This window comes from Clytia hemisphaerica, unplaced genomic scaffold (assembly GCF_902728285.1).
Source record: "Clytia hemisphaerica strain Z4C2 unplaced genomic scaffold, Clytia hemisphaerica genome assembly, whole genome shotgun sequence".
Lineage (NCBI taxonomy): Eukaryota > Metazoa > Cnidaria > Hydrozoa > Leptothecata > Clytiidae > Clytia > Clytia hemisphaerica.
The window spans coordinates 1,209,183-1,232,428 of NW_027104441.1; the positions used below are offsets into that span (position 1 = coordinate 1,209,183).

Consider the following 23,246-nt stretch of genomic DNA (forward strand, 5'->3'; position numbering starts at 1 on the left):
GCATTTGATGTTTTCACGTTGCCGTTGCAGTTGCTGTTGTGACAGCGGAAACTCTCTAATAGAGCAAGTCCGGGGGGGGGGGGGGCAGTCAGGCAAATTGACCGACGGGTATGTGCGGCGGTTAAGGGTATGTTTTTCAAAATATCAGAAATGCACTGTAAGGGTGTACTTTTGATAAATGCACTGTATGGGTGGAAATTTCAGCAAATCTAGGAAAAATTGCAAATTTTTGCTCGTAAATCTTGATTTTTTTGCTCTAAAAGAGTTAAAAAAAAAAGAAAATGCACCGTAAGGGTATGAATTTCACCGATTTTTTTTCTGCACTTTAAGGGTGTGAGATTCTAAAAGCCTATTTTTTCGCCGCACATACCGTCAGTTGGTAAACCCACTACCCCTCCGGGGAGCAAGTACGCCGGAGACATGCGAAGTAGTGCAACTCTCGTTCAAAAAACAATGAAATTACAATTACAAATCCCTTTCTCTGATAAGCACGGCATGGCCTAAAACCGCCTATGGATATATACGATGGCCCTGAGGTTTCTCTACTTCTGAAAAATGAACTTCAAGAAGGGCAGTAAAAACTAAAAGAAGAGCAACTAGAAACTTTCAGAACTTTTTCATGAAGCAGAGAAACCTCAAGGCCATCGTAGAAAAAGTTTCTTCATTCTCTACACATTATTCTCATTTATACCTGTAACTCTACGCCGACTTTCGGAATTTGTTTTAACCCTCTTGTTGTGCTTACCAAGAATACATAAAATCAGTTTATGACTTGCTTTATTAAATTTGACGAATAGAATCGCATTAACAAGTGAGTTAGTTAAACATAACATTGTTCCAAAATGTAGCGAAAATTCTAGGATATGTCTCCAGCGCAATGATGCAATTGTGTGATAAGCAAAAAGATAGGTCAAACTCACGCTGATGTAAATGGTATAAAATACTGTCACAGTACATAAAATTGCCTTAGTAAGTGCAACCAAGTTTACTCGCATATCTTCAAGACGTGTTGAAAGTATATCTTGTTGATTTAACGTTGATACTGCTTTCACCATAAATATAGCAGATATAGAAACAAGCAGTCCATCAATTGAAAATACCAATACTGCAAATAATTTATACATTTTCAAAATGGTTCCAAGAGCAAAAAGGCCTGGGCCTACTATGGAAACAATGATAACGGTAAATGTCAGCAGATTGATTCGTTTTTTACTCATTTTACTTTTATAATGCTGCAGGTACGTGATTCGAGCATATCTGTCAAACGCTAAAAGCATTATGCTTAAAGCTGATATACGTCCAAAAAATTGAATTGCAAATTGTCCTAACATCTGTACAGTACAGGATTGGCCGTTTTTATAATCGGTTAACAGAGGAACGTAAACAAGAGGTGTTATTATTGAGAGACAAACATCAGAGATGCTCATATAGAGCATGATTCTCATCGCTGGTGATCGATATTGTTTTGTTTTCACTAGAGTCGCAACAACCAGAAGATTCATGACAAAGTTTGCCAAACCATCCATTAGTATGACATAACAGATAAGAAAAGTGCGTTCGCTTTCGGTTAGTAGAAACGTTGTTGACAGTTCTGTTTCACATGCGATGTCAAATGTTATGTTCTGCATTGCATTGTGGTTCGTAGCAGATCTTACACCTCCAGGCTTTTAGGCCTTTTTCTTGGTCTTTAGGCACTGCTATGGGCGGCCACTAGCATGCGATTTATCCGAAGAATTCCAATATTCAAAACAAGAGCAGTGCGCATATCCCGAAGAGTAGAAGTTTTAAGCTCGAAACGAAGGAAGATATGATGCAGATATGATGTAGCCTACAGTAAATCTTGGATGTTTTTCAAATCGATCGGTGTTGTATAACGGAGATTACATGTAAACCTATTTATGATAATTTTCTTTAACCTAGAATTATAAAGCAAGACAAAAGGCTCTAGGCCCCTATAACCTGTCTAGATTGAAAAAAATTATAAATATAACTTTGAGGAAACTTTTTTTAATGAATTTGATATTAGTTGTTGGTTTTTCGTTTCAAATTTTTAATTTCATTATTTAGCAAACATGGGAGGGTGTCATAAATTTTTTCCTTTACGTTAAAAAATAATTAATAAATGCATTATTTTCTTCTTTTCTTTTTCAAAATGATATTCAGTATACATTTATAAGGAACCTTAAGTTGGCTCCGAGCCTGGAGTTCCTTATTTTTCGAGAGAATTTTAGCCTCAAAGTTCCTTATCCAGTTCCTTATTTACTAAGCTGCTAAGATTGGATTTTTTAAGTATGTGAATTATGTATAAGTATAACAATGGACTAAAATGCAAAAAGAGACGTTTATTGAACGTTTTTTCGTCAACATTTTGTCGTTTTGTTATCTTTGTATTTAGGCTTTGTAAATGTGTGCAAATACGTTGGTTATTGGATTGGATGATATTCATCACCTCAGTTTAATAAATCTCAATAACCAATTTTACCTATTGAATATCTGCTTAATGTCCCTCACTGGACCCTCTTCATTTTACCTTATTTCTTTAACCTGGTATTTCATACCTTAGAAATCACATGCCAAAATCATATTCCGACCTGTTAGGACGAAAAGCCCCGGGGGGGGGGTACTACCCTTGTCGACCGACGGGGGTGCTCCGCCGAGGTTCGAAAAATGGACCCTATACGTGGGACTCGAAATTTGCGAAAAAAGTGACCCTGAATGGGACTGAAATTCCAAAATTTTCTCAAATTTTCTACTTTTTCCCCAAATTTTCCAAAAATAGGCACCCTACGAGGGACTGATTTTTCTATTTTGGTGTTTTTGCGACCCTACCAGGGACTCGTGGAGGTTAAAAAAGGTACCCTGACCAGCGGAGCATCCCCGTAACCCATTTTGCCCTAGTACCCCCCCCCCCCCCCGGGCGAAAAGCAAATCTTTTCAGTGTGCAATCAACGCAGAGAAAAGTGCCCATATTAGTTAAGTTCAAAGTTGATCGCATTTTTATTCACGTCGTTGAAAACACAACTTAAAAATTCCATCAACATTTTAAAAAAGAGTCAGCGATCGAGAATCATAACATAAAGGTGTCTGTTATTTCGATTCGTACTAGTAATCGTATGGTTTGGAGTGCAATTAACGATAGGTAATCGTCAGTAAATACATTCGAAAACCTCCTTTTTTTCTTTTGTTTAAAAAGAAAACATTGCAGTGTAATTTTTCTTTGTTTTCAATTAAAAGAAGCTATTGTAACGTAAAATTTCTTTGTTCTTTTTTATATTGAAGAAAAAAATGTCTTTGTTTTTTATTATATAGTAAAAAAAAGTCTCTGACACAGGACTTGGGAGAGAAAAGAATAAGGGGACAAAAGTGTCCCCCCGCCGGAGAGTGTAAAAAGTGGTAATAGTGCAATTAACGATTAATCGCACTCCTCAAAACCAATCAGATTCGAGTAATTTTGCACGGCTGACGATTACATTGAAGTAACACCATAATTAATAGTTTAGTAATTACTGTTATAAATTTGGGAATCATGTAGAAGATTTCTTTTGAAAGAAACCATGAACTTTGCTATAAAGTTTTCTGGGAGATTAGTCAATAATAAACATGCATACTGTCACACAATAATATGGTAATATTTGATCTTCATCATTGATTCTTTTTACAGTGATTAGACTGACACATGCGCAGTAAAACTTCTACGCTTGGTCGTCAGAGGTTAATATTTACTTTAAAAATTCGGCCTCTGATAGGGTAGGGTAGGTATTTCAACTTATGCTGTGTTTGGATATTGAATACCAAAAAGTTAACTCAAACAAATTAATATGACATACCGATTTCAGATTTAATCGATATGTCTAATGAAGGTAGCCAAAATTTTGCAAATAAAACTTAAGCATGTAGTTAAATATGTGTTAAGTGAGCCTTTACTGTAGGACCGTTTTAATATTGGGTTACAGTATTGTTTTTTTTAATCCGAAAGATAGAAAAATTGAGGTTCCTACTTTTCCGCGAGATTTTGAGAATGAAAAATGAGGGGTCAAACAAAAGGTTGAATGAATTTTTCATCACATTTTATTGTAAATTAAACTTTTGTAAACAGCGTGCTCTGTTTTTCAAAGGCTTCGGGTAATTAACGTATTCAAATATCCTAAGTTTTTTTTTTAAATATTTTAAGAAAAAGGACTTTTCCTGTTAAAAAGGTAGATAAGGGTAATAATTGGTTATCGTCTTTTTTTTCATTTTAGCGATATCATTGTAAATCTTTCTTTCGTTATTTTGAAAGAAAAATGTTAACCATTAAATTTTTGAATATCTTTTTCAAGAGGTCGAATAATGAAAAAAAGAAAATTGTGAACATCTTTGAAATCTTGAGGCCTTTCGGGGTTTTCCATTAAAGTCTATGACAATATGAATAACTGTTCAAATGCTTACGCGACCCGATTCACATTATCACCTATACAGCGTACATTTTTAATGTCGTACGCTATTTTAATCAATGGTTTGGCAAACTTTGTCATGAATTTACTGGTTATTGTAACTCTGTGAAAACAAAACAATATAGATCTCCAGCGATGAGAATCATGTTGTATTTGAGTATTTCTGATGTATGTATCTCCTTCACAACACCAATTATCTACATCCTATTATTAACTGCTTTTAAAGATCGCCAAATATGTTGGCTAGAAAATTTAGGTCAATTCTTGAACAATTTCTTTGGTCATGTATCTGCTTTTATAATCGCTTTACTAGCATTCGATCGATATGCCCGAATCAAATATTTACAAGAATACAAGACGAAGATGTGTAAAAAGAATATCAACAGATGCGCTATTCTGGTGATCATAATATCCTTATTTAATGCCAGCTTGGTTAGCTTTGGAACTGTTTTTGGGACATACAAGATATTTTCCTTTACCGTATATCTTATTGATGGAGTGGTAGTTTTTGCAATGGCTGTATTAAACATTTTAGCCGTGAAAGCTCTAAATCAACACTGCGCCGAAACAAATGCAACAAGACTAGAAGATATTCGAGTAAACGTGGTTTCACTCACTAAGAGAATCTTATTCACCGTGGTTGTCTTCTACACGATTTACCTGGTAGTTAATTTACTTCACCTTTTCGTTTATGATAAAACTAGTACATTCTACAATAGAAATTTGCTGGAGTTTTGGTTACTTTTTGGCATATTATTGGGTCTTACGAATTCTGTTATCAATGCAGCAATCTTCATCAAGTTTAACAAAGATAGCCGGCGTTTTCTGGTTATATTATTATGTAACAAGAGAAAAGGAACCGTAGATATTGCTACGTTATAAAAATTGATAACGTCATCAAAAGCTAATCGATTCTCATCTTTTGATATCAACAAAGGGAAAAGCAAACAAAAAGTTAAAACAATAAGCAAAATCCCAGACCAGACAGACAGACAGGATCATGATAAAATTGAACATAGCATTAAAATATCGTTGAAAACCGAAAATTCGGCACGCCTCGTCACCAATACGGCTTTTGCTGACCCTGTATATCCCGTATCCCACCTCGAGAAAACCGTGTAACTAATAGTATAATGTGGACAATAAATGTCGCTTTCACTGATCCAACTTTAACGGTTTGATTTACTTTGTAGCTCTAAAGGTTTTTTTCGCTTTTGGAAAATACATGCAAAGGGACTTCAACGGGATAAATACGTTGCACGATCGTCTCGAGGTGGGATACGGGATATACAGGGATCAGTAAAACCGTATTGGTGCCGATTATATCCTGTATATCCCGTATCCCACCTCGAGAAGACCGTGTAACTAATAGTAAAATACAGAGACAATAAGCGGTGGAGAAATTAAAACTCATCACAGTTTTAAGTATTATCCTATACTTAGTATATCAGCTATTCATTATATAGCAAAGGTATAATTTAATCATGAGTTAATGAGTATAGGTCGTCTGATGAATGGAATTTTTCTCCAAACTAAATAGAGAGTTATGCTTGTAATGGAAACGCAATATTTTCGTGCATTCTTGACCTTAATCTATTTTTTTGTGATTTGCAGCGAAAAATTACCGATTTCTTGAATTGAATCCTGCATAATTCAACGTTAACCGAGCTTCTTGCACCAGTGATCATATATAAACTTTTTGCTTGGTAAGCCATAATTTAGTCAAATTTTGGAGGATTTTTAATTTACAATAAATAAACTATATCTTCATCAAAGAATCAATTGGTCGGACCCAATCTCCAAAAGAAATGATTTGTTTGCTTTGAAACTTGCCAACATTCTTTGCTTATAACTCTTTATGGATCAATGACAAATACATTCATAGGAGGGTGACGCCCTCCAGTGACACCACAGATCTTATCTTTTTAGTACATTGATTTGAAGTTTACGATCCGTTGTTTGGACCTTAATACAGTGGAACCTCTAATTAGCGGACACCATCGGAGAATCGGATTAGTGTCCGCTAATTAGAGGTGTCCGCTAATTAGAGGTGTCCGCCTTTTTGAGGGTTTTGAGTTTCAGGCTCAAATTTCGAAATTAAAGCGTACTAGGGGGTCGCAAACATAAAATTATGGCTTTAGGCATTTCCCTAAAGACATAGGAACATGGAAAGACTCGAGAAAAGTCATTTGAACACAACAAACTACTTTTTTTCAATCGTTCAAGAAAAGTCTAAAAATACACTCTCTTTTTTTATAAGCATACAGTAAATTTCGGCTGAAGCTCACTATGCTCAAGTAAAGCTCAATTTTGAGCCTCGACTTTTGCTTTAACCCTATGCTTGGTAAAAAAATTATGAGGAGGGGGTAAAAATTTTCCCCTCTCTTTAATATTGAGAGAAATGAAGACATTCTATTGTTTTCGAATGTTTACCATATGATTTCGAATCTTTATAGTGTTTTCCGGAATATCCGGACACACCTCGGGCAGGTCTGGGTGCAATCTCAAGTGGTCCGGACCTAGTGCCGATGAGTTACGGCACTTATGGTATACCGACCGATAATAGCCAGTGGCTATCGAAGTCCCGCCCGTTCGGCTATATCTAGTGAGGTAATTTAAGGCTTTCAAGTATATCCATGCTATACTATATAAGAGTAGACTCTAAAGAATTCTTTGGCTGAGCCTCATGGTATGCTTAGCATATGCTTGATTTTTCTGGAAATTTGAGCTTCAGTATGCTTATAAACGTTATGCTTATAAAAAAAAAAATGAGTGACAAAGTCAACTTCAGGTTTGGGAAAGAGCTTGAAGAGATGTAATCGTTACGTCCATTATCTAAAAAGATGCTTGATTGTTTTTTGTTTTTTGTTGTGCCAGTCATTTACTATTTTACTGGCCCAGGAAAGCTTGTCAACTGGATAAAGGAAAAACTGAACCTATGTAAACAAAATTTGGAGAAAAAAAATGCTTGAAATAAATGGTTTAAAATCACTTATTACTTGTATTTTAATGTCTGAAACTATGTTTTCCTCGGTGTCCGCTAATTGGAGGGAAAAAACAGGTTTTTGACCATTCATGTGCAAAAATCTTTGTCCGCTAAATGGAGGTGTCCGCTAATTGAGACTTTTTTATAAGGATTTGACTAGGAAACGGCTGGGGAAAAATGTTTTGTCCGCTAATCAGAGGTTCTACTGCACTCTAACCCCTATATTTCACATTCAAAACGCTTTTGATAAATAAAACTCTCTCCAATTCGATCTTCAAGCGAACAAAAATTTTCTTCGAATTAGAGAAAGATAGTGAGTTCCACTCACTTTGAATTACAGAAATTATTCAAACAATAGAGGTTCAAATTGTAGAAAGTTTTGTTTTTGTTCCGTTTATGATAGGTGTGGTAATAATACTAACATCTTTTCTCAAGCTGACAATTTTGACAAGCTGTTAAAATGATTGCTCAAAGATTATGCATACATATACAATACATTCATTTCTAGGGGGAAGGGGCACACATATAGACCGATCAACGGCATGTGCCACTGCCAGGCTTCCATTTTGAAAGCCAATTTTTGGTGGCAGATGCCGTTATTTAAAAATCGAGTGCCCCCAGGATTCTCTTGCTTAAAATCATCAGTGATCAAAATAGATTTTTAATGAGATGTATGACTGATTATAGACGTCTATACGTGTTTTTTTATAAGCATAACAAAAGCATATGAAGGATCGGGTTGGCAGATTTCCTAAGCACATAACATAAGCATATACGCCAGCGTGAAATAAATTTTAAGTCGTCAATTTTTTTCTGTTCAAAAAAGGTTTGCAATTTGTAGTCAAGTGAAAAAAGAGAAAGACATTCCACGACTAGCCACATTTCACTGTCACTATCAATTGTTTGCAACTTTTCTGAGATTTTGAATTATGAGCATAATAATTCATAAGCATTTTAAAAGCTTAAACATACACAAGCTTGACCAAGAGGCAGACATTTGCTTATAAAAAACATATAATCGGTTAATTATCATTAGTGCAAATTTTGTTAACGTATTATTAATTAGGGCTTGATCGATTTAGATTGCTTAACAGAATGCAGGTTTTATTGTGGGATGAGATGGAGTTTTTTACAAGCTCTTATATTTGATTTGGTTGGTCGTTAACCAGTAATAAAACAAATTTTGTTACTTTTTTTAAAGAACGCGTCATCTTTATTACTTCTCAAATGACCAATTACTAAAGTATCTTATAAAAACTCCATCTCATCTGGATATTGTTTTTTTTCCGTGTATAAATTAGTAGTGGGCTAAGAATGGTGTTTTTCAAAATTTGTGTCAAGGTACTCTTTGAGACCCTAATTATAGATGTAGACAGGAATAAAAGGAATCTTTTGTATATCTTTTTATGAAAAATGTGGGAAGCCCTTTTGAATCCTACCTAAAAAGAACTTTACATAAAGTTTAGAGCAGTGAATATTCATCTATTATGACACAGAACTTGGGCACTCTTTATCTCCTCGTATGTAGTACTTAAACTTATCTTTGAGATCTTGCATGAAAATATGTTTTGGGTATTGAGGGGTGTGCTCTTTTAAGCCTAGGATACGGATCTTAAAATGAACTAAAAATTTTCGATACGACTTTGAAGGCTAAAATTTCACATATGATATTGATAAAAGCTCCTTTCGGACAACAACATGACATTTTCTGCAGTCGAAACCATGGCATTAACAATCCTTCTCCAAAACATCGCTATCCCTCATAACTGGACCAAGATCTTGTTTTGGTATGTCCGTGTCCCTAGAGAGAACATCCGGAAATGAGAGCCTTCTACCCTAAAAGTAGCACTCATAGTAGCACTTTTGGTATATATTTCTATCCTTAGTCGTCAAAGTGGGAGCGTTTAGCCATCCTATGTTAATTCATATAATGAAATAAAAATGTTTTTAATATTGGGGTATTACTTTCTGAACTAGGTTCTTGGATCGCTTGGAGATTAAGGATTAAAGTTAATGTCTTTTCTAATGAAAAGCTCAGGCTGACAGTTTAAGACCAGTTTAAGACCTTACCACAAATAAATCATTCATTTGACATTTGTATGGGTTGATTGTATAATTACAATATTTGAGGCGGTGATTTCTCAACTTTTCTGTGGTTTAAATTAAGCAATTAGAGTGTGCTATTTTTTTCAACATATTCAACATGTTGATTATAATAGACACCTCAAGCTGGTAAAAATTGATTGTTCATAATGAGTATATGATCGGTATGATTTGATCAAAAAATTAATGAGACTTTGGCTAGATTGGAGAATCACATTGGAGGAGTAGGAACGGTTCTTTTTTGTATCGTTAGTTTACTTGACATGTACCGACTTGTGTTAAAAACTGGGAGGTTAGGGGTGTTCAACGTAAACCACCTATCGTACTTGCGCCCCTTAAGGGTCACTTTTCCAAGCTTCTCAAAGTGCACTGTAAAGGGTCAAAATGAGAAAAAGTACATTCTAAGGATGAGGGTGTAAAATTTGGAAAATCTTACCATATTTTACCAAAAAATGGTCAAAAAGTTTCAAAAAAAACGCACCGTATGGGTCCATTTTTCGCCCAAATTTTCTCAATTTTGGCTAAAAATGTTCTCTTCAATGTAAGGGTTCGATTTCAAAGGCCCAATTTTGGGCCGCACGTACGGTCGTTTTTGAATCGAGTGCCCCCTCCCGGGGGTTAAAAAGCCCGCTCATGTGCGTGTAACACTGAGCTTTATCTAGACCCTGGACAAAGTTTCTCAGTCCCGACCAAGAAAAATATTTTGAAGTTGTACCCGCATCGAGTGCGCTAGATCTACTTCGTGATGTAGCGCCGTATTTGTTCTTTAGGTTTTAACACTACAATGGCTTCTTTGTGGGTACCACTTTTAAAAAAACTCCGATCAAATATATGGTGGATATAGCTTGGTCCAAGGTTTATAAAGTTCAGCGAGTGTAAGTGCGTATAAGTGCGCTTGACACATTTTTTAACTTTCTAGTAAGTTTTAAAAACAGTTAGGTGGACTTTAGGCGCATTTAACGCACTTAACCAACACCTTGATTTTTTCTAGGTGTGCTTAAACTTAAAGTAGTAAAGAGGTCTTTGCAGTTGGTGTTAACCCAAAGGCTAAGGTTCCTCTATCAAAAAATTTTAAAATAATATCGGGAATAATAGCTGAAATTTGTTTTCATAAAAGACAAAATAGAGGGTAATCTCTATGGAAAAGGAATGAAGAAATCTACCCGACACCCCTGTCTTACAGCCCTGGTAGAACTTTTTTCCTCAGTGGGGATAAAAATTCCTATTGAAATCCTAATGGGGATAGAAATTCTATTGTTTCAAGGTTGAAAAAACCCAACGGGGATGGTTTTAGAGTACAATTTTTAAACATAGAATTTCGAGTGGGGATGAAATCAAAGTCGATGAAATTCAAGGGTATTTTCCCACCGGGAATTTGCTTACTTTTCCAGTGGAACTGGGGTCCCAGCGGGTCTGTGATACAGGGACGTTACCCTATATACCCATTCAAATGATCTCTTCACGTATCCCATGTTTTATCCATAAAAAAAATCATGACTGGTCAAAGTTACAATTTTCCATATTTTTTCTGCTAGGTTGGATTATTTTTGTTATTTATCCAAGTAAAGTATGGTTATTGAAAGTCAAAAAATATCTTCGACCATGGGTTCGATGAAGAAAAATCAATGCTCTTCCATTATGGAACGTCATCAAAACGATGAAGTCACTTTCGAAGGAATTCTTGAAGCAGCTGAAAGAACCAAAGATATCATACATAATACACCAACAATGACTTGCTCATATTTTGATCATTTGATTGGAGATGATAAAAAATTATTCTTTAAATGTGAAATTTTCCAAAAGACTGGTGCATTTAAGGTAAATTGTTATGACCTGATTTATATTATAAACACGTTGCTAGAAAATGCTAGATGTGATTTTCAAAATGCAAAATCTACGTTTTCCTGTTTTCTAAGGTTTTATTGGCGTTTACTGATGGACGCCAGAGAATATCCTGATTTTGGTATTGTCTGGCGCCTCGTCTGAAACGTGTTTGTAGAAACTAGTCATAGCTTTCACTAAATGCCCCCACAGAAAGGTCATGTCATGCACTTATAAAGCTTTTAATGCTTTAAAAATTAAAGCTTAAAAAATAATTGATTGATTTAATTATTTATTGATTGATTGAAAAAAAAATCATATTCCATTAACAAAATACTTAAAGAATTCATGTAGCTTGACAATTTAATAAAATTCAAGGAAAAGCTGGAAAAGCTTCTCAAAAACATATTTCGAAAATCATGGTATCATTATCTTACTGACTTTCACATCCCCTTGATTGTTTGTTTTTTTTTACAACAATATATGTCATGATCATTCACTAAATAGACCTTTTCCGATAATGGTGCAGACATCTTAGATTGTAGGCAAAATATAGCGGTGAATAAATCAACAAGGTAACCATCAATCAGAAATAGCTTGTTTATTTTTCATTGGCTGCTATATATTTCAACAATTCTCCATTGCTACTTTTACCTAATAAACAATAGTAAGGTGATAAAGATGATACTGCGTATAAAATTTATCAAAAAGTTCTGCGCCATCTGAAATAGAACAATCCTAGTTAAGGCCCGGGCTCCACTTGCGTATGCTGTGATTGCAGTCAAAAGAAAAATAAAGGGATGTCATTGTGGTCCATTCAGACGTACAGTCGAAAAGTTGAAATGTGCCTATTTTTTTTTCAAGTGCATAGTGCCTTCAGGAAACTAGACTTTTCGATTTTTAGCTATATACTCTCACTTTATGGTGTTCCTGTATGACTGTCTGTGTGCCTAGTCTAACCACCGTTAAATACCTTAACTTGGAAAGCTAGAATTGGAGCTATTTCACCAAACCCCTGTAGCGTAAGTTTTTTAGGCTATCACAACTGCATGAAAAAGTTGAACGTGCGCATGCAAAGTTAAACGAATGTAAACAAACTTTTTTCAGGTTTTTAAAATAGATTTACCACACCGAAAAAACAGCGAAAACACTCTAAGTGAGGTAAATCTATTTTGAAGACCAAAAAAAAAACATTGATTGACATTCAACACATTCAACAACTTTTCGATTCAACTTTACTTATGTGTACATTCCACTTTTTTGTACTTTGCTGGTATCTTGTTTTACCAAGTTAAGAAGGACTTTCTCGAGTTACGACCATATGATGGTATTTAAAGCTCAAGAAGCTCTATAAACAATAAAGCTAGTTATTAATATAATAAAATAACAGACAAAGATAAATTACAGTTTGAACAAAAATATCAAATACATTTGAAAACTTGAGCAAACTTCTTTAAAGATTCCAGAAAAAGAAATGAAATAATTGCTGAAATGAACTTCTGACTAAATCACAGTATTTAGTATTCAGTTTCAAAGACAAGAAACAAAATTTGACATACAAAACACTTTTTCCAGTCAATGAATCAGCTCATCATCATAACCAGTCTGCCATTATGTTTGTTTTGATTTGCACAAGTAATATTGTAATTCGTGTTATATGGTGTAATCACTATACTTTTTCTATAATTTGCATTTATAACACTCGCTTCAGCTTTTCAATGTTAAATCAAAACTAATAAAATGTAAAACGCAATAATGGTAATAGCATATAACGTAATATGAAAATAACATTTACCGCTGTATAATTTACCGCCATATTTTTGCGGAACACTTAATTGGCCGGAAAGCCGATTACGACGCACAAACAATTCGCAAAAAATCGAGATTCAAGTCCAATATCTATGCGTGAACTATGAGTGCCTCCTCGTCGCTGCGCTCCTGCGGGGGCAAATATGGTAGACGACATAATTTAAGAGTGTAGGGTATGGCATGGAAAACTGAAGGACACTTTTTTTTCTATTTTGTTAGGCTCATTTTTGCAATTAAGACGCTTTTAATGAGCGCCCCGTCAGCGACCGACTACCCAATTCTCTTCACATGGCATGGGTTGACCCGGGTGAAGGTTCGTTCACTTGCCAAGTGAACTACAGCGTGTTGGAATTGAACCCTCAGTCGCCCGTTCTGCAACCAAGTTCAATGACAACTGTATCACAAACGAACGAGTGACTAGTCTAGCTTTAGCTCTACCAGACATAAAGAACCTCTGTATAGTAGCACGACGCTCTAAACTTGTTATTTTAGATTCGAGGTTCGGCAAATGCTGTCAGAAGGATCATTGAAGAGAGAGGGAAAAAATTTAAGGTACAGTTTTGTATATCCTTGGTGTCTTTGCCTTTGTCTTAGACCTTTGCCTTTCGACGAAGGTTAATAATGACCCTACGTGAGACTCATTTTTGAAGATTTCTGATGGGGTTAAAGGCCCAGTCTCAAAACAGATCATCCATTCTGCGCATAGCACGCTCTGCTTTAAAGGGATACGGTGAATGTGAGCTGGAACAACGGAATACCGGCGTAAAACGGTTTCCTTCATTTTTTAAGCAAAGTTAATAATAGTTAAAGTTAAGCAAAATAGTAATTTCTAAAATTTAATGGAGCCCTATTTCGATGAGAAATAATTATTTCTGGTCGCCAGATCAAGAAATGTCCCAAAAATGTGTTTTATCGGGTATTCCTCGAGATTTTCTCATTAGTTTCTTAGACGCATTTTTATAGTTTTACATATCATCAGTGGTTTTCTGCAGACGGAACTTTCTAGATCTGGACTGAGACGTATCAGACGTCTGAGAAGTCTTCCTTCGTTTTTAAATCATAAATGAGTAAATGGTGTTTTCCCATTGATTTTCTACCGTCATATACATAAGGCAGAAGGTTGGCTAAAGTTTATTGGATAGCGGAAGTTCGCAGTTTCTCACTAAAGGAAACGCGAAAGCCTTTTTTAAAATCTTGTACGGCGAATGAGGAAATTAAAGCGATTTTACCGAAGAAGAGGGAAAATATCGGGATTCTTTCTGAAAATCTGGTACGGTGGCTGCCGTAACTGCCGTTCCCGGTGCGCCATGCCTGATATAAATAGTTTCTAAGATAAAATAACGGGAAAATGCTGAGGAGATCGTGATAAATTTACTTAAACAAGTTCACTTCTTAACTGTTCGTAACACTAACAAAAAAATAAGCTTAAGAATTTTCCTTTTCAAGATGTTATATTCATTCATAATATTTCATTTCTACAATCCAGATTATGTTATATCATTTTTTAACAGTCTGTTCGAACAGCTTAGATGTTATATAGTATCGACTGAAATAAGTTTAACTTGATGTTGTGTTGGCTTTTTTATAGTCAATAGAGAGTCTTGAAGTGATGGAGTATTTCATTCTGCTGAACTAAAAGATACTAAGTTGGCAATGGTCATTCTTCCTCGTTATCTCTTAGCTCGACCTCTCTGTTGTTCTGTGAAGGTTCTTTGGCCAATACTCTTCTTACAGGATGTTGTATTTCTTTATGTCTTGCTATTGAGTTGTAAACTGGTTTATTGTTGTTTCTGGATACGATTTTGTGCTTGATGATCACCGCCCTACTTCATGGTGTTACGTCATTTTTCAATCTATTCTACCTGCCCTTTGATGCTTAATATAAGTATGTCTTTGGAAGACAAGGATGTCGGCTATTAATGATGGTGTGTCAAAGCAACACTTTTCGTATTCGATTTCCTTGTTTTGGTTGTATTTCGAATCTTCTTTCGATGATGTTTTTACGTTTATAGGTTTGAATTCAGAGTTCTCCGTCTCCTAGATGAGCTGTCTTCCACGACTGTAGAGCCTCATCCGCCCTTGCGTTTCATTTTGGAATTCAGCCTCTCCCAGACGGACTGCCCTCCCGGGCTACGGAGCTCCATCTACCCCTTGGTTTGAACTTCCTGTTTACATGCGCATGCGCATGTCCTAAAAATAAAAATCAAGATTAATGTTACATGAATCCTTTTTTTCGAAGTGTATTTTAGACTATTCTTTGTTTTCTTAATACACCTTTTCGACTGTAGTCGCGCCGTCAGGCGCGTGCCACTTTATTATTTAATTACCCTCCCCCCTAAACTCGATCTAACTCGACCTTTTATACACCTTTTTCTATTGTCTATAAGTGCGGCAAAAAACTGGCATGGTTTTAGGGTTGTTACGACGTAAAAAAATGCCTGCGTGGCAATTGGCGGCTACGGTCGAAAAGGTGTATACTAAAGTTTATACTAATGCTTTTCGAGCGGGATATATTATTTCTAAAGAAATCCTGGTAAGAACTTTCAGTTAAGACTGTTAATGTATTTTGTCCTTAGACTGGTAGGCACTGCCTACAATTTCCAAAAGAAATTTGTAATAAAAATAATTTATTCATTTCTTCATTAAACCATAAATACCATCACTCGGTAACTTCAAATTGTCGATTTTTTTATTTCAAATGCGCGTAGATGTACTTGTTTTCTTAACGACTTAGTTTTTTATTCGGATATTATCAAAAAACAGAGCGGTACGGATTGCGGCGCTCCCAGGTCCTGGTACAGGACCAAAAAATTGAGCAATCAATATTATGTGAGATGAGGCGAAATACTTACGGTAGGAAGTCTGAAGCCACCTTTGTTTGTTGTAGCCGCTTGTGATGGTTTGAAAGCAGCTTTATTGCCCTTCTTTGGGCCGCCAAAAACACGGTTGTTGTTTGGCTTTTGGTCCTTGCTTTTTCGTGATCGCTTTTTGAGATCCTAAAAGTAGGAAATACAGGAAATTGGTTCAGCTCTCCCTAATTTGAACTTGATTTAAAAATCTTATTATCATCTAGGGAACAATGGAATATATTTTGTGAAGATTATGTTTTGTGAAATTTTGCTGACGTCATCACTTTTTTGCAAAATTTCGTATTTTGCTGATTTCTGCTGACAACAGCAAAGTTTGAATCTTTTTTTTGCAAAATGATCCTTTTAATGATGTGCAACTTTATTTCAAATTTCATGTTTCTACCATTAACCAAACTGGACTTATTTAAGAAACAAGTTTTGCTGACGTCAGAACATGAGGACGTAAACAATTAGGTAACATCACTACACGGAAACTTCATCATGGTACCCTTCGTATTAAATCATTAGTTTGCTCATTTTCTGCCGGCTAATGCTTTCCAAAAATTATGGTAATTTTCATGTTTTTGAGACATGCCATAACTTACCTGAGTACCATAAATTTTAGTTTTGCTTAATCCAATCGTGAAGATTCAAGATAATGATTTTCATTTCAAACAGGGTTGCAAACTTGTTGATTTTCCATTCTTAATTATGTTTTTCAACGCAAAACTCAAAAACTTTGGTATTATTTTTCCCATAATGGTAACCTTGTCAAGTGCAGTCTAAAAGCAGAGTTTAGCCAGAGGTAGATTATATTCTTTATTACTACTTATACGATAAGAGGTGGAAATTATTTAAATACCTTAGGTAAACCAAAGCCTCCAACATTCAATGGGTTCTTATCCTCGATGTACCAATAAACATTTGCTTGACAACCACTGGAGGTTATTTTGGGTTGCTTGTTGATTGTTTGACAACCACTGGATGTAACTTTGGGTTGCGTCTTGATTGTTTGACAACCACTGGAGGTTGTTTTAGGCTGTGTTTCCATAGTTTGACAACCACTGGATGTAACTTTGGGTTGCTTGTTGATTCTTTGACAACCACTGGAGGTTGTTTTAGGTTGCAGCTGGATAGTTTGACAACCACTGGAGGTAACTTTGTTGGGTTGCATATTGATCGTTTGACAACCACTGGAGGTTGTTTTGGGCTGTGTTTCCATAGTTTGACAACCGCTGGAGGTTGTCTTGGGTTGCAGCTTGATAGTTTGACAACCACTTGAGGTAACTTTGTTGAGTTGCATATTGATCGTTTGACAACCACTGGATGAAATTTTGGGTTGTAATTTGGTTGTTTGACAACCGCTGGATGTAACCTTGGGTTGCTTATTGTTGATTGTTTGACAACCACTGGAGGTTGTATTAAGTTGTGCACCGATTGTTTGACAACCACTGGAGGTTGTTTTAGGTTGCACCTCGATAGTTTGCGATGCTGCGTCTTTACCTTTTCCTCGTTTTGCTTCTCTCTCCATATGTTCGATAATGGTACTGGTGAGAGACTCGTTTTCCGCTCGCAATTCATTGTTTTCTTTCCTCAAAGGAAGGACGGTTTTGTTATGTTCAGCCGCCTTCCTCCTCAGAGCAGAATTTTCAAATTGGAGACAAAGTTGACGCTCCTGAAAATAAGAGTCGGTAAAAAATCAGAGAAGACGCTAACTTATATTAACATGGACCAATGACGATAAATTGAGTAAGTTATATAGTAATGAATTTTCCGATGTAGTTGAGTGATACATAATATTATGCAAGTAGAATAAAGTTGGCTAAACAACGTAATTAGAAAATTTAAGCTAAATTTAAGTTTTCAAGCTATAATAACGCTGTTTGTGCTTTAGTTTGAAATGTAGCAAAGTCATTATTATAAAGTCATCAAACAACGGCAAGATAACAATTTATTCAACTTACGTCCATCGTACGACGGAGGTCGATGTTTAGACGAATAATTTCTTTATCTTTTTCTGAAAGTTTTCCTTCCAGAAAATAAATGGTATCTTGCAATTGCAAGATCGTTTGCTGATAATCTGTCAATGTATGAATATCCATATTAGCCATTATATCACTCATGATAACAATATAATGATACAAGATTCGAGTAAAAATTCTTTACGAACACTTTACTCAAATCTGGAATCCCGAATGAAGAAAACAAATTTCAGATTGTTTTTTCGAATGTTTTTTTTAATTGACGTCAAATATTTTTCTTTTATTTGATATCATTTTTCTTTTCATTGACGTCAATTCTTTCAATTACGAGAGATTACGTATATTAGTATACAGGGTCCTATTGAGTCTGCAAGTCATAAAAAGCTGTATCAAAAACATGTCTGTATTTACTATCCAGAGGATATAGTACCAAATTCAGTTAATCTTATCTGATTTGAAGGAATTTTATAGGTTGTGGCAATATATTTATAGCCCTAATTAGCGTCTGCTCAAGACTTCCCAGTTTCAGACAAAAGACCGGCGTGAAAAGGGCTGGTCTTTACTTCAAACCGTTGTGAAAAGGGCCGTTCTTTACTTCGGACCGGCGTGAAAAGGGCCGGTCTTTACTTCGGACCGGCGCGAAAAAGGGCCGATTAGGTATGGTTGAACGGTTATGAAAAGCTTTCGCTTTCCCTATAGGTTGTAACGCACTCATGTGGGAATGGAGCATTTGGACTTGCTTACTCTGCAATGGTTAATGGTATTCCAAGCACGGTGGTCATCCCAAATAATCAAAGCAAAAAAGAATCAGCTCAAGGATATAAGGCTAAAGTCATACAATGTGAAGAGTCACCCAAGGTAAATATTCAATCAAGCAGATTTTTCGTAACTTGGAAATTGTGTCAGCTTTTGAGAGTTGGTAGAGTAACGTTAGATTCAGATTGGTGTTTTTGATATCAAAATTATGCTTCTTCATTCTTGTCTTTGATTGGAGTCAATATTTTACGTGTATAGGCCATTAATATACCTAATAATTTAAGATGATCCTTTGCATTTTTTCAAGAGGTCTCCAGCCAAACGGCGCAACTTACAGAGACAGAATGGAAAATGGATTCGGAGATTTGAACCGGCACCTCCTGGCCTTTTGTGATGACGGCTGAAACGTCTCGGTCTTTGCTTCTTATTAATAAATGATTTCATTGTTTTAGATGCGCAAAGAAATGGTACGGCGTGTTATTAGTGAAGATCCAATAAATACTGAATATATACCGACAAGTGATCATCCATTTTGTATTGAGGGTGTTGGTTCCATTGGACTTGAAATGTTGGCTCAGGTCAGTTGTGACAATGATACTGTATTTCTCACTTTAAGATTTTTCTCAACTCCTTTGACCTTATTATTCAGTGGCGTATTTAGGAATTTTGCTAAGTAGGTGGACAGGCTATATTGCTTTCATCTCGCGTTTATCATTTTTAATCTAATCGCTATCTGAGTTTTTCTATACAATATTCCACTTTAGTTTATACGTAGTTTGTGTCGCATTCGTACTTTGCAAATTATGAGAAATTTTTTACTCAGCGAATATCTCATGCCTCACGTTTTGAAAACCTTTTTACGCTAATTAACCGCTTGTGGTGTAAAAGATACTGATGTGGAGCAATGTCCGTTTCCCCAAAACAAGAAGCATAGATGAGTTATAGTTGTGTTTATAGGCCTTCATATCCCTAAAATGGTGTCAAATCATTCTAAGATATTAATTTCCGCTCACAATAACAACCAAAAAGCAGGTAAAAAACAAAGTTTTAAAAGAATTTGAAAAATGCTTCATTTTTGCTAAAAAATAACCATTATTAGTTCAACTTAAAGCAGTGACAACTGGTGCTGATGCTTAATACCCTGACGATCAATTCTTAGCAATCGATCCACAAGAATTAAAGCTATAAAATCACAGTTAAGACGTGAAAGTCACTTGGACTTTCACCAAATTTCAGATCAAACTCAAAAGTTAACTGGGTCGCTTCAGCAAATTTCAGCTCTGGAAACTGAGCTTCCCTCAATAAAAACTGTGAAAGATATAAGCTAGGAAAAGTGAATTTAGTATTGTTTTTTTTAATAAACTCGACAGAGAAGCTGTACGTACCCTCATAGCTATTACCCCGACTTTTTCAAAAAATTTGCTAGGTCGTTTCAGCCATTTCTAGCTATGTCTCTCGGCTTCATATTATCTCTAAATGAAAGGCTGCCAGAAATATAAGCAGTCATTTAGAGAAGTTGAGCTCGGTAATAATATGATCCCGATTTGCTAGGGCGGAAGAGGTCAAAAAGGGTGTTTCTAAGTCACTCATGCGGGGCGATATGGGTCGGGCGGTATTAGGTTTTCGGATTATCAAAATAAGAGCTTCTAAATAGTGAAAGGTTAATTCGCAAAACATTAGGGAGGTAAAACTGCGGAGATAAATGTTAGTCTATGTTTTAACTGCCGCAAGCATAAAATTGATAAAGTTGTCATGTATCAACTTTATCAATTTTATGCTTGCGGCAGTTAAAACAATAAAAAAAGAATAAGAAAGCCTGTTTCACAATTTTTCATATTCTTCAATTTCTTGGAACTATGTCATTTGACCTACTTGACCTACCCTAAATACGTCTCTGTTATTGAAATCCTTTGTGTTGATTACTGTCGAAAGAATTAACTCACTCGTGAAATCAGTTTAATTCGTTGTAGACTCGATATCGGTTACGCTTCATTTTTATTATTGTTCACCCCTCCCCTCCGTCGTGGAGGAGGGGGTCGTGTAATTGGACAGTGATCCTGATGGATTTACTCTGTTCTGTTTCAATTTTTCACTCTGTCGAAGTAGAGGGAACTGACTTTAATAGCCTTGTGGACGAAAATTCTCGGCCTTGTTAGATGTTTTCGGAGTCTGATAACGAGAGCTCTAGCAAGTGTTCCTATGCCCGTCTCGTCCGAGTGATCCCACCGGGACAGTTTTGTAAAATCCGTTAAAATTAACACCGAAAGTTTCGATTTCATATCTGTTTACGTTTGCTATAGATAGTTAATGGAATCAATTTTTATTATTTCAGAATCCAGAACTAGATGCTATTCTCGTGGCGTGCTGCTTTGGTTCATTAATCTCTGGAATAGCTAAAGCATGCAAATCTGTGAAACCCGATATTAAAATTTTTGCAGTTGAGCCTGAACGAGCGAATGATATTGCGATGTCTTTTGAAAAAGGAGAAAGAGTAGAGCTTACAGGTAAGCGTATTCTTTCCTGATTGAAAACCATTGATTTCAAAGACCTGAAGGGCTGGATTTGAAAATTATTGAATAGGAAATTAAGCAACTTATACGCATGTGATTCTCACACAGACGCCAGATTGAAAGTAAAATCCATCGCTACATTTTGGAAAATATGTTGTGAGAAAACAAAGAAAGCGCTAGTTTCAATCTGTCATTTTCTTGCTTGAAGATTTCTCTCTAGCCCCCTTGAAGCTAAACTCAATGAACAAAAACGTGAGGAGGGTGTGCGGGTAATTAGTCAAAAAAGGTACGGGGATCGTTTTATTACCTTTCCCAGTGCCTGATGTGAGAACAATTAGGAGAAAGTTAGAAAACTTGGAGATTAGCGGTGTCACTCCCGCCCGTTAGGGACACCTTTTTCAAATTATATTTGTAAACGATACTGATGTAGACGATAACAATTTCTTCCAACTGTACTTTTTTATAATGAAGATATTTTTACAAAAGAGAGCTAATGCATCCAAAGGGAAACTGTTCAGAAAAATAACATCTACAAAATTATTTTTCTCCAGAAACACCCGACACAATTTGTGACGCACTGAAGTATAGTGTAGGTGTCCAAACATGGCCCATAATTAACGAATATGTTGAACCAGATGTCCTTCTCGTCTCAGAAGAAGAAATCAAGAAAGCAATGTTTATGATCTTCCAGCGTATGAAACTTGTTGTGGAGCCGTCGGCGGCTGTGGTGTTAGCGGCTGCACTTTCTGATCAATTTCGTGGTCTTAGTAAAGGGTTGAAGAATATTGGTTTAGTTCTATGTGGAGGAAATGCAGACTTAGAGAATTTACCTTGGTGATATTCCTAAGTATTGCTGATCCAAATAATGTCTGTCACGCGTTTTTTTATGAAAACAAAGTATATAAGAACATAAGGCTTCGATGGCCAAAATATTAAGAATATGTTACTAACGTAACATTTTAAGACTTTGCGGACTCTAAAACGCCAAATTTATTATTAAAAGATATGATGCTTTTTTGTTAATTTATTGTCACTTTATGTTTACAAGAGCCTCCTGGGCTCCTCTCCAGCGGTTTGCCTGATAGCGTGGTTTTCTCTTTATGCGTGATCGCGTGTGCGAAAATTTCTCCCCAAAAATTATCAAGTTATGACAAATATTATGTCTAAGATCCTTCTCTGAGTCTGTAGCCAAGTCATTTTTGAATCTTTTGATTCTCTATTGGAATCAATCGACCTACGCTAAATTAACACCTTACCAGACATTTGCATTTCCCTAGTTATATTCAAATTTAATTTTTTTTTCTATACATTGCACGTATATACTGTATAACATTTTCAGCTGAAAAGCATAGCATAGTGTACATTTTGGAAATCTAAATATACAATATACAATTATTCCTATGTAGTTATTTTGAAATTACTATGTACTAGTAGGTCTGACGTCTCATGTGACGTAAATCGCGGATTTATAAGCCAATGATTTCAATTAACTTGATTAATTTTTTCTAGTGTTCCCTCTCAAATTTGGCATGATAATACACTTTTTCGACCGTAGTCGCGCGGTCAGGCGCGTGCCACTTAATCATTTAATCATCCACCTAAACTCGATCCAATTCTTTTTTGACATATCTTCTATTGTCTATAGGTGCGAAAAAAAAACTGGGACGGTTTTAGTGGATTAAAGCGGACAAAAAAATGCCCACGCGACATTTGGCAGCTACGGTCAAAAAGGTGTATAGGACAAATATTCACCAATAATTTTGTTGATAATATGAAATGAGAAGAAGGCTATAAGGTATTTTTCCAGAGGTTCACGTCTCAAATTAGTTCAAGTTTATGTTATAAAGTTAAGAGTCGGATGTATGCAATCCAACTTTTGTATCTGTAAGGGTTATAGTTTGGAGTTTGTTTTGCTTTTGAATATGATTGCTATACATGCTTTCTAGACACACATATAAGTCTCCATACACCCGTGAGAAATTTCAGTTTATTGTTAT

The 23,246-nt window shown here is 35.7% G+C and overlaps 2 protein-coding genes across 3 annotated transcripts; one reads left to right on the top strand and one right to left on the bottom strand.

Annotated features, from left to right (window-relative positions):
- The first annotated feature begins 11,057 nt into the window (after positions 1-11,057).
- On the top strand, positions 11,058-22,393 carry LOC136820851 (serine racemase-like). The gene is made up of 6 exons (XM_067077088.1): positions 11,058-11,340; positions 13,645-13,704; positions 18,683-18,841; positions 19,192-19,317; positions 21,072-21,243; positions 21,801-22,393. The coding sequence occupies exons 1-6, from the start codon at positions 11,092-11,094 to the stop codon at positions 22,085-22,087; spliced, it is 1,053 nt and encodes a 350-aa protein (XP_066933189.1). The 5' UTR covers positions 11,058-11,091; the 3' UTR covers positions 22,088-22,393.
- Positions 14,643-18,182, bottom strand: LOC136820849 (Kruppel-like factor 18). Of its 2 annotated transcripts, XM_067077086.1 has the most exons (4): positions 17,966-18,182; positions 16,864-17,676; positions 16,005-16,148; positions 14,643-15,342 (listed from the first exon to the last, which is right to left on the bottom strand). In XM_067077086.1, the coding sequence occupies exons 1-4, from the start codon at positions 18,122-18,124 to the stop codon at positions 15,322-15,324; spliced, it is 1,137 nt and encodes a 378-aa protein (XP_066933187.1). In that variant the 5' UTR covers positions 18,125-18,182; the 3' UTR covers positions 14,643-15,321. The 2 variants fall into 2 exon arrangements, with proteins under 2 accessions (XP_066933187.1, XP_066933188.1); XM_067077087.1 differs by lacking the exon at positions 16,005-16,148.
- Positions 22,394-23,246: the final 853 nt, after the last annotated feature.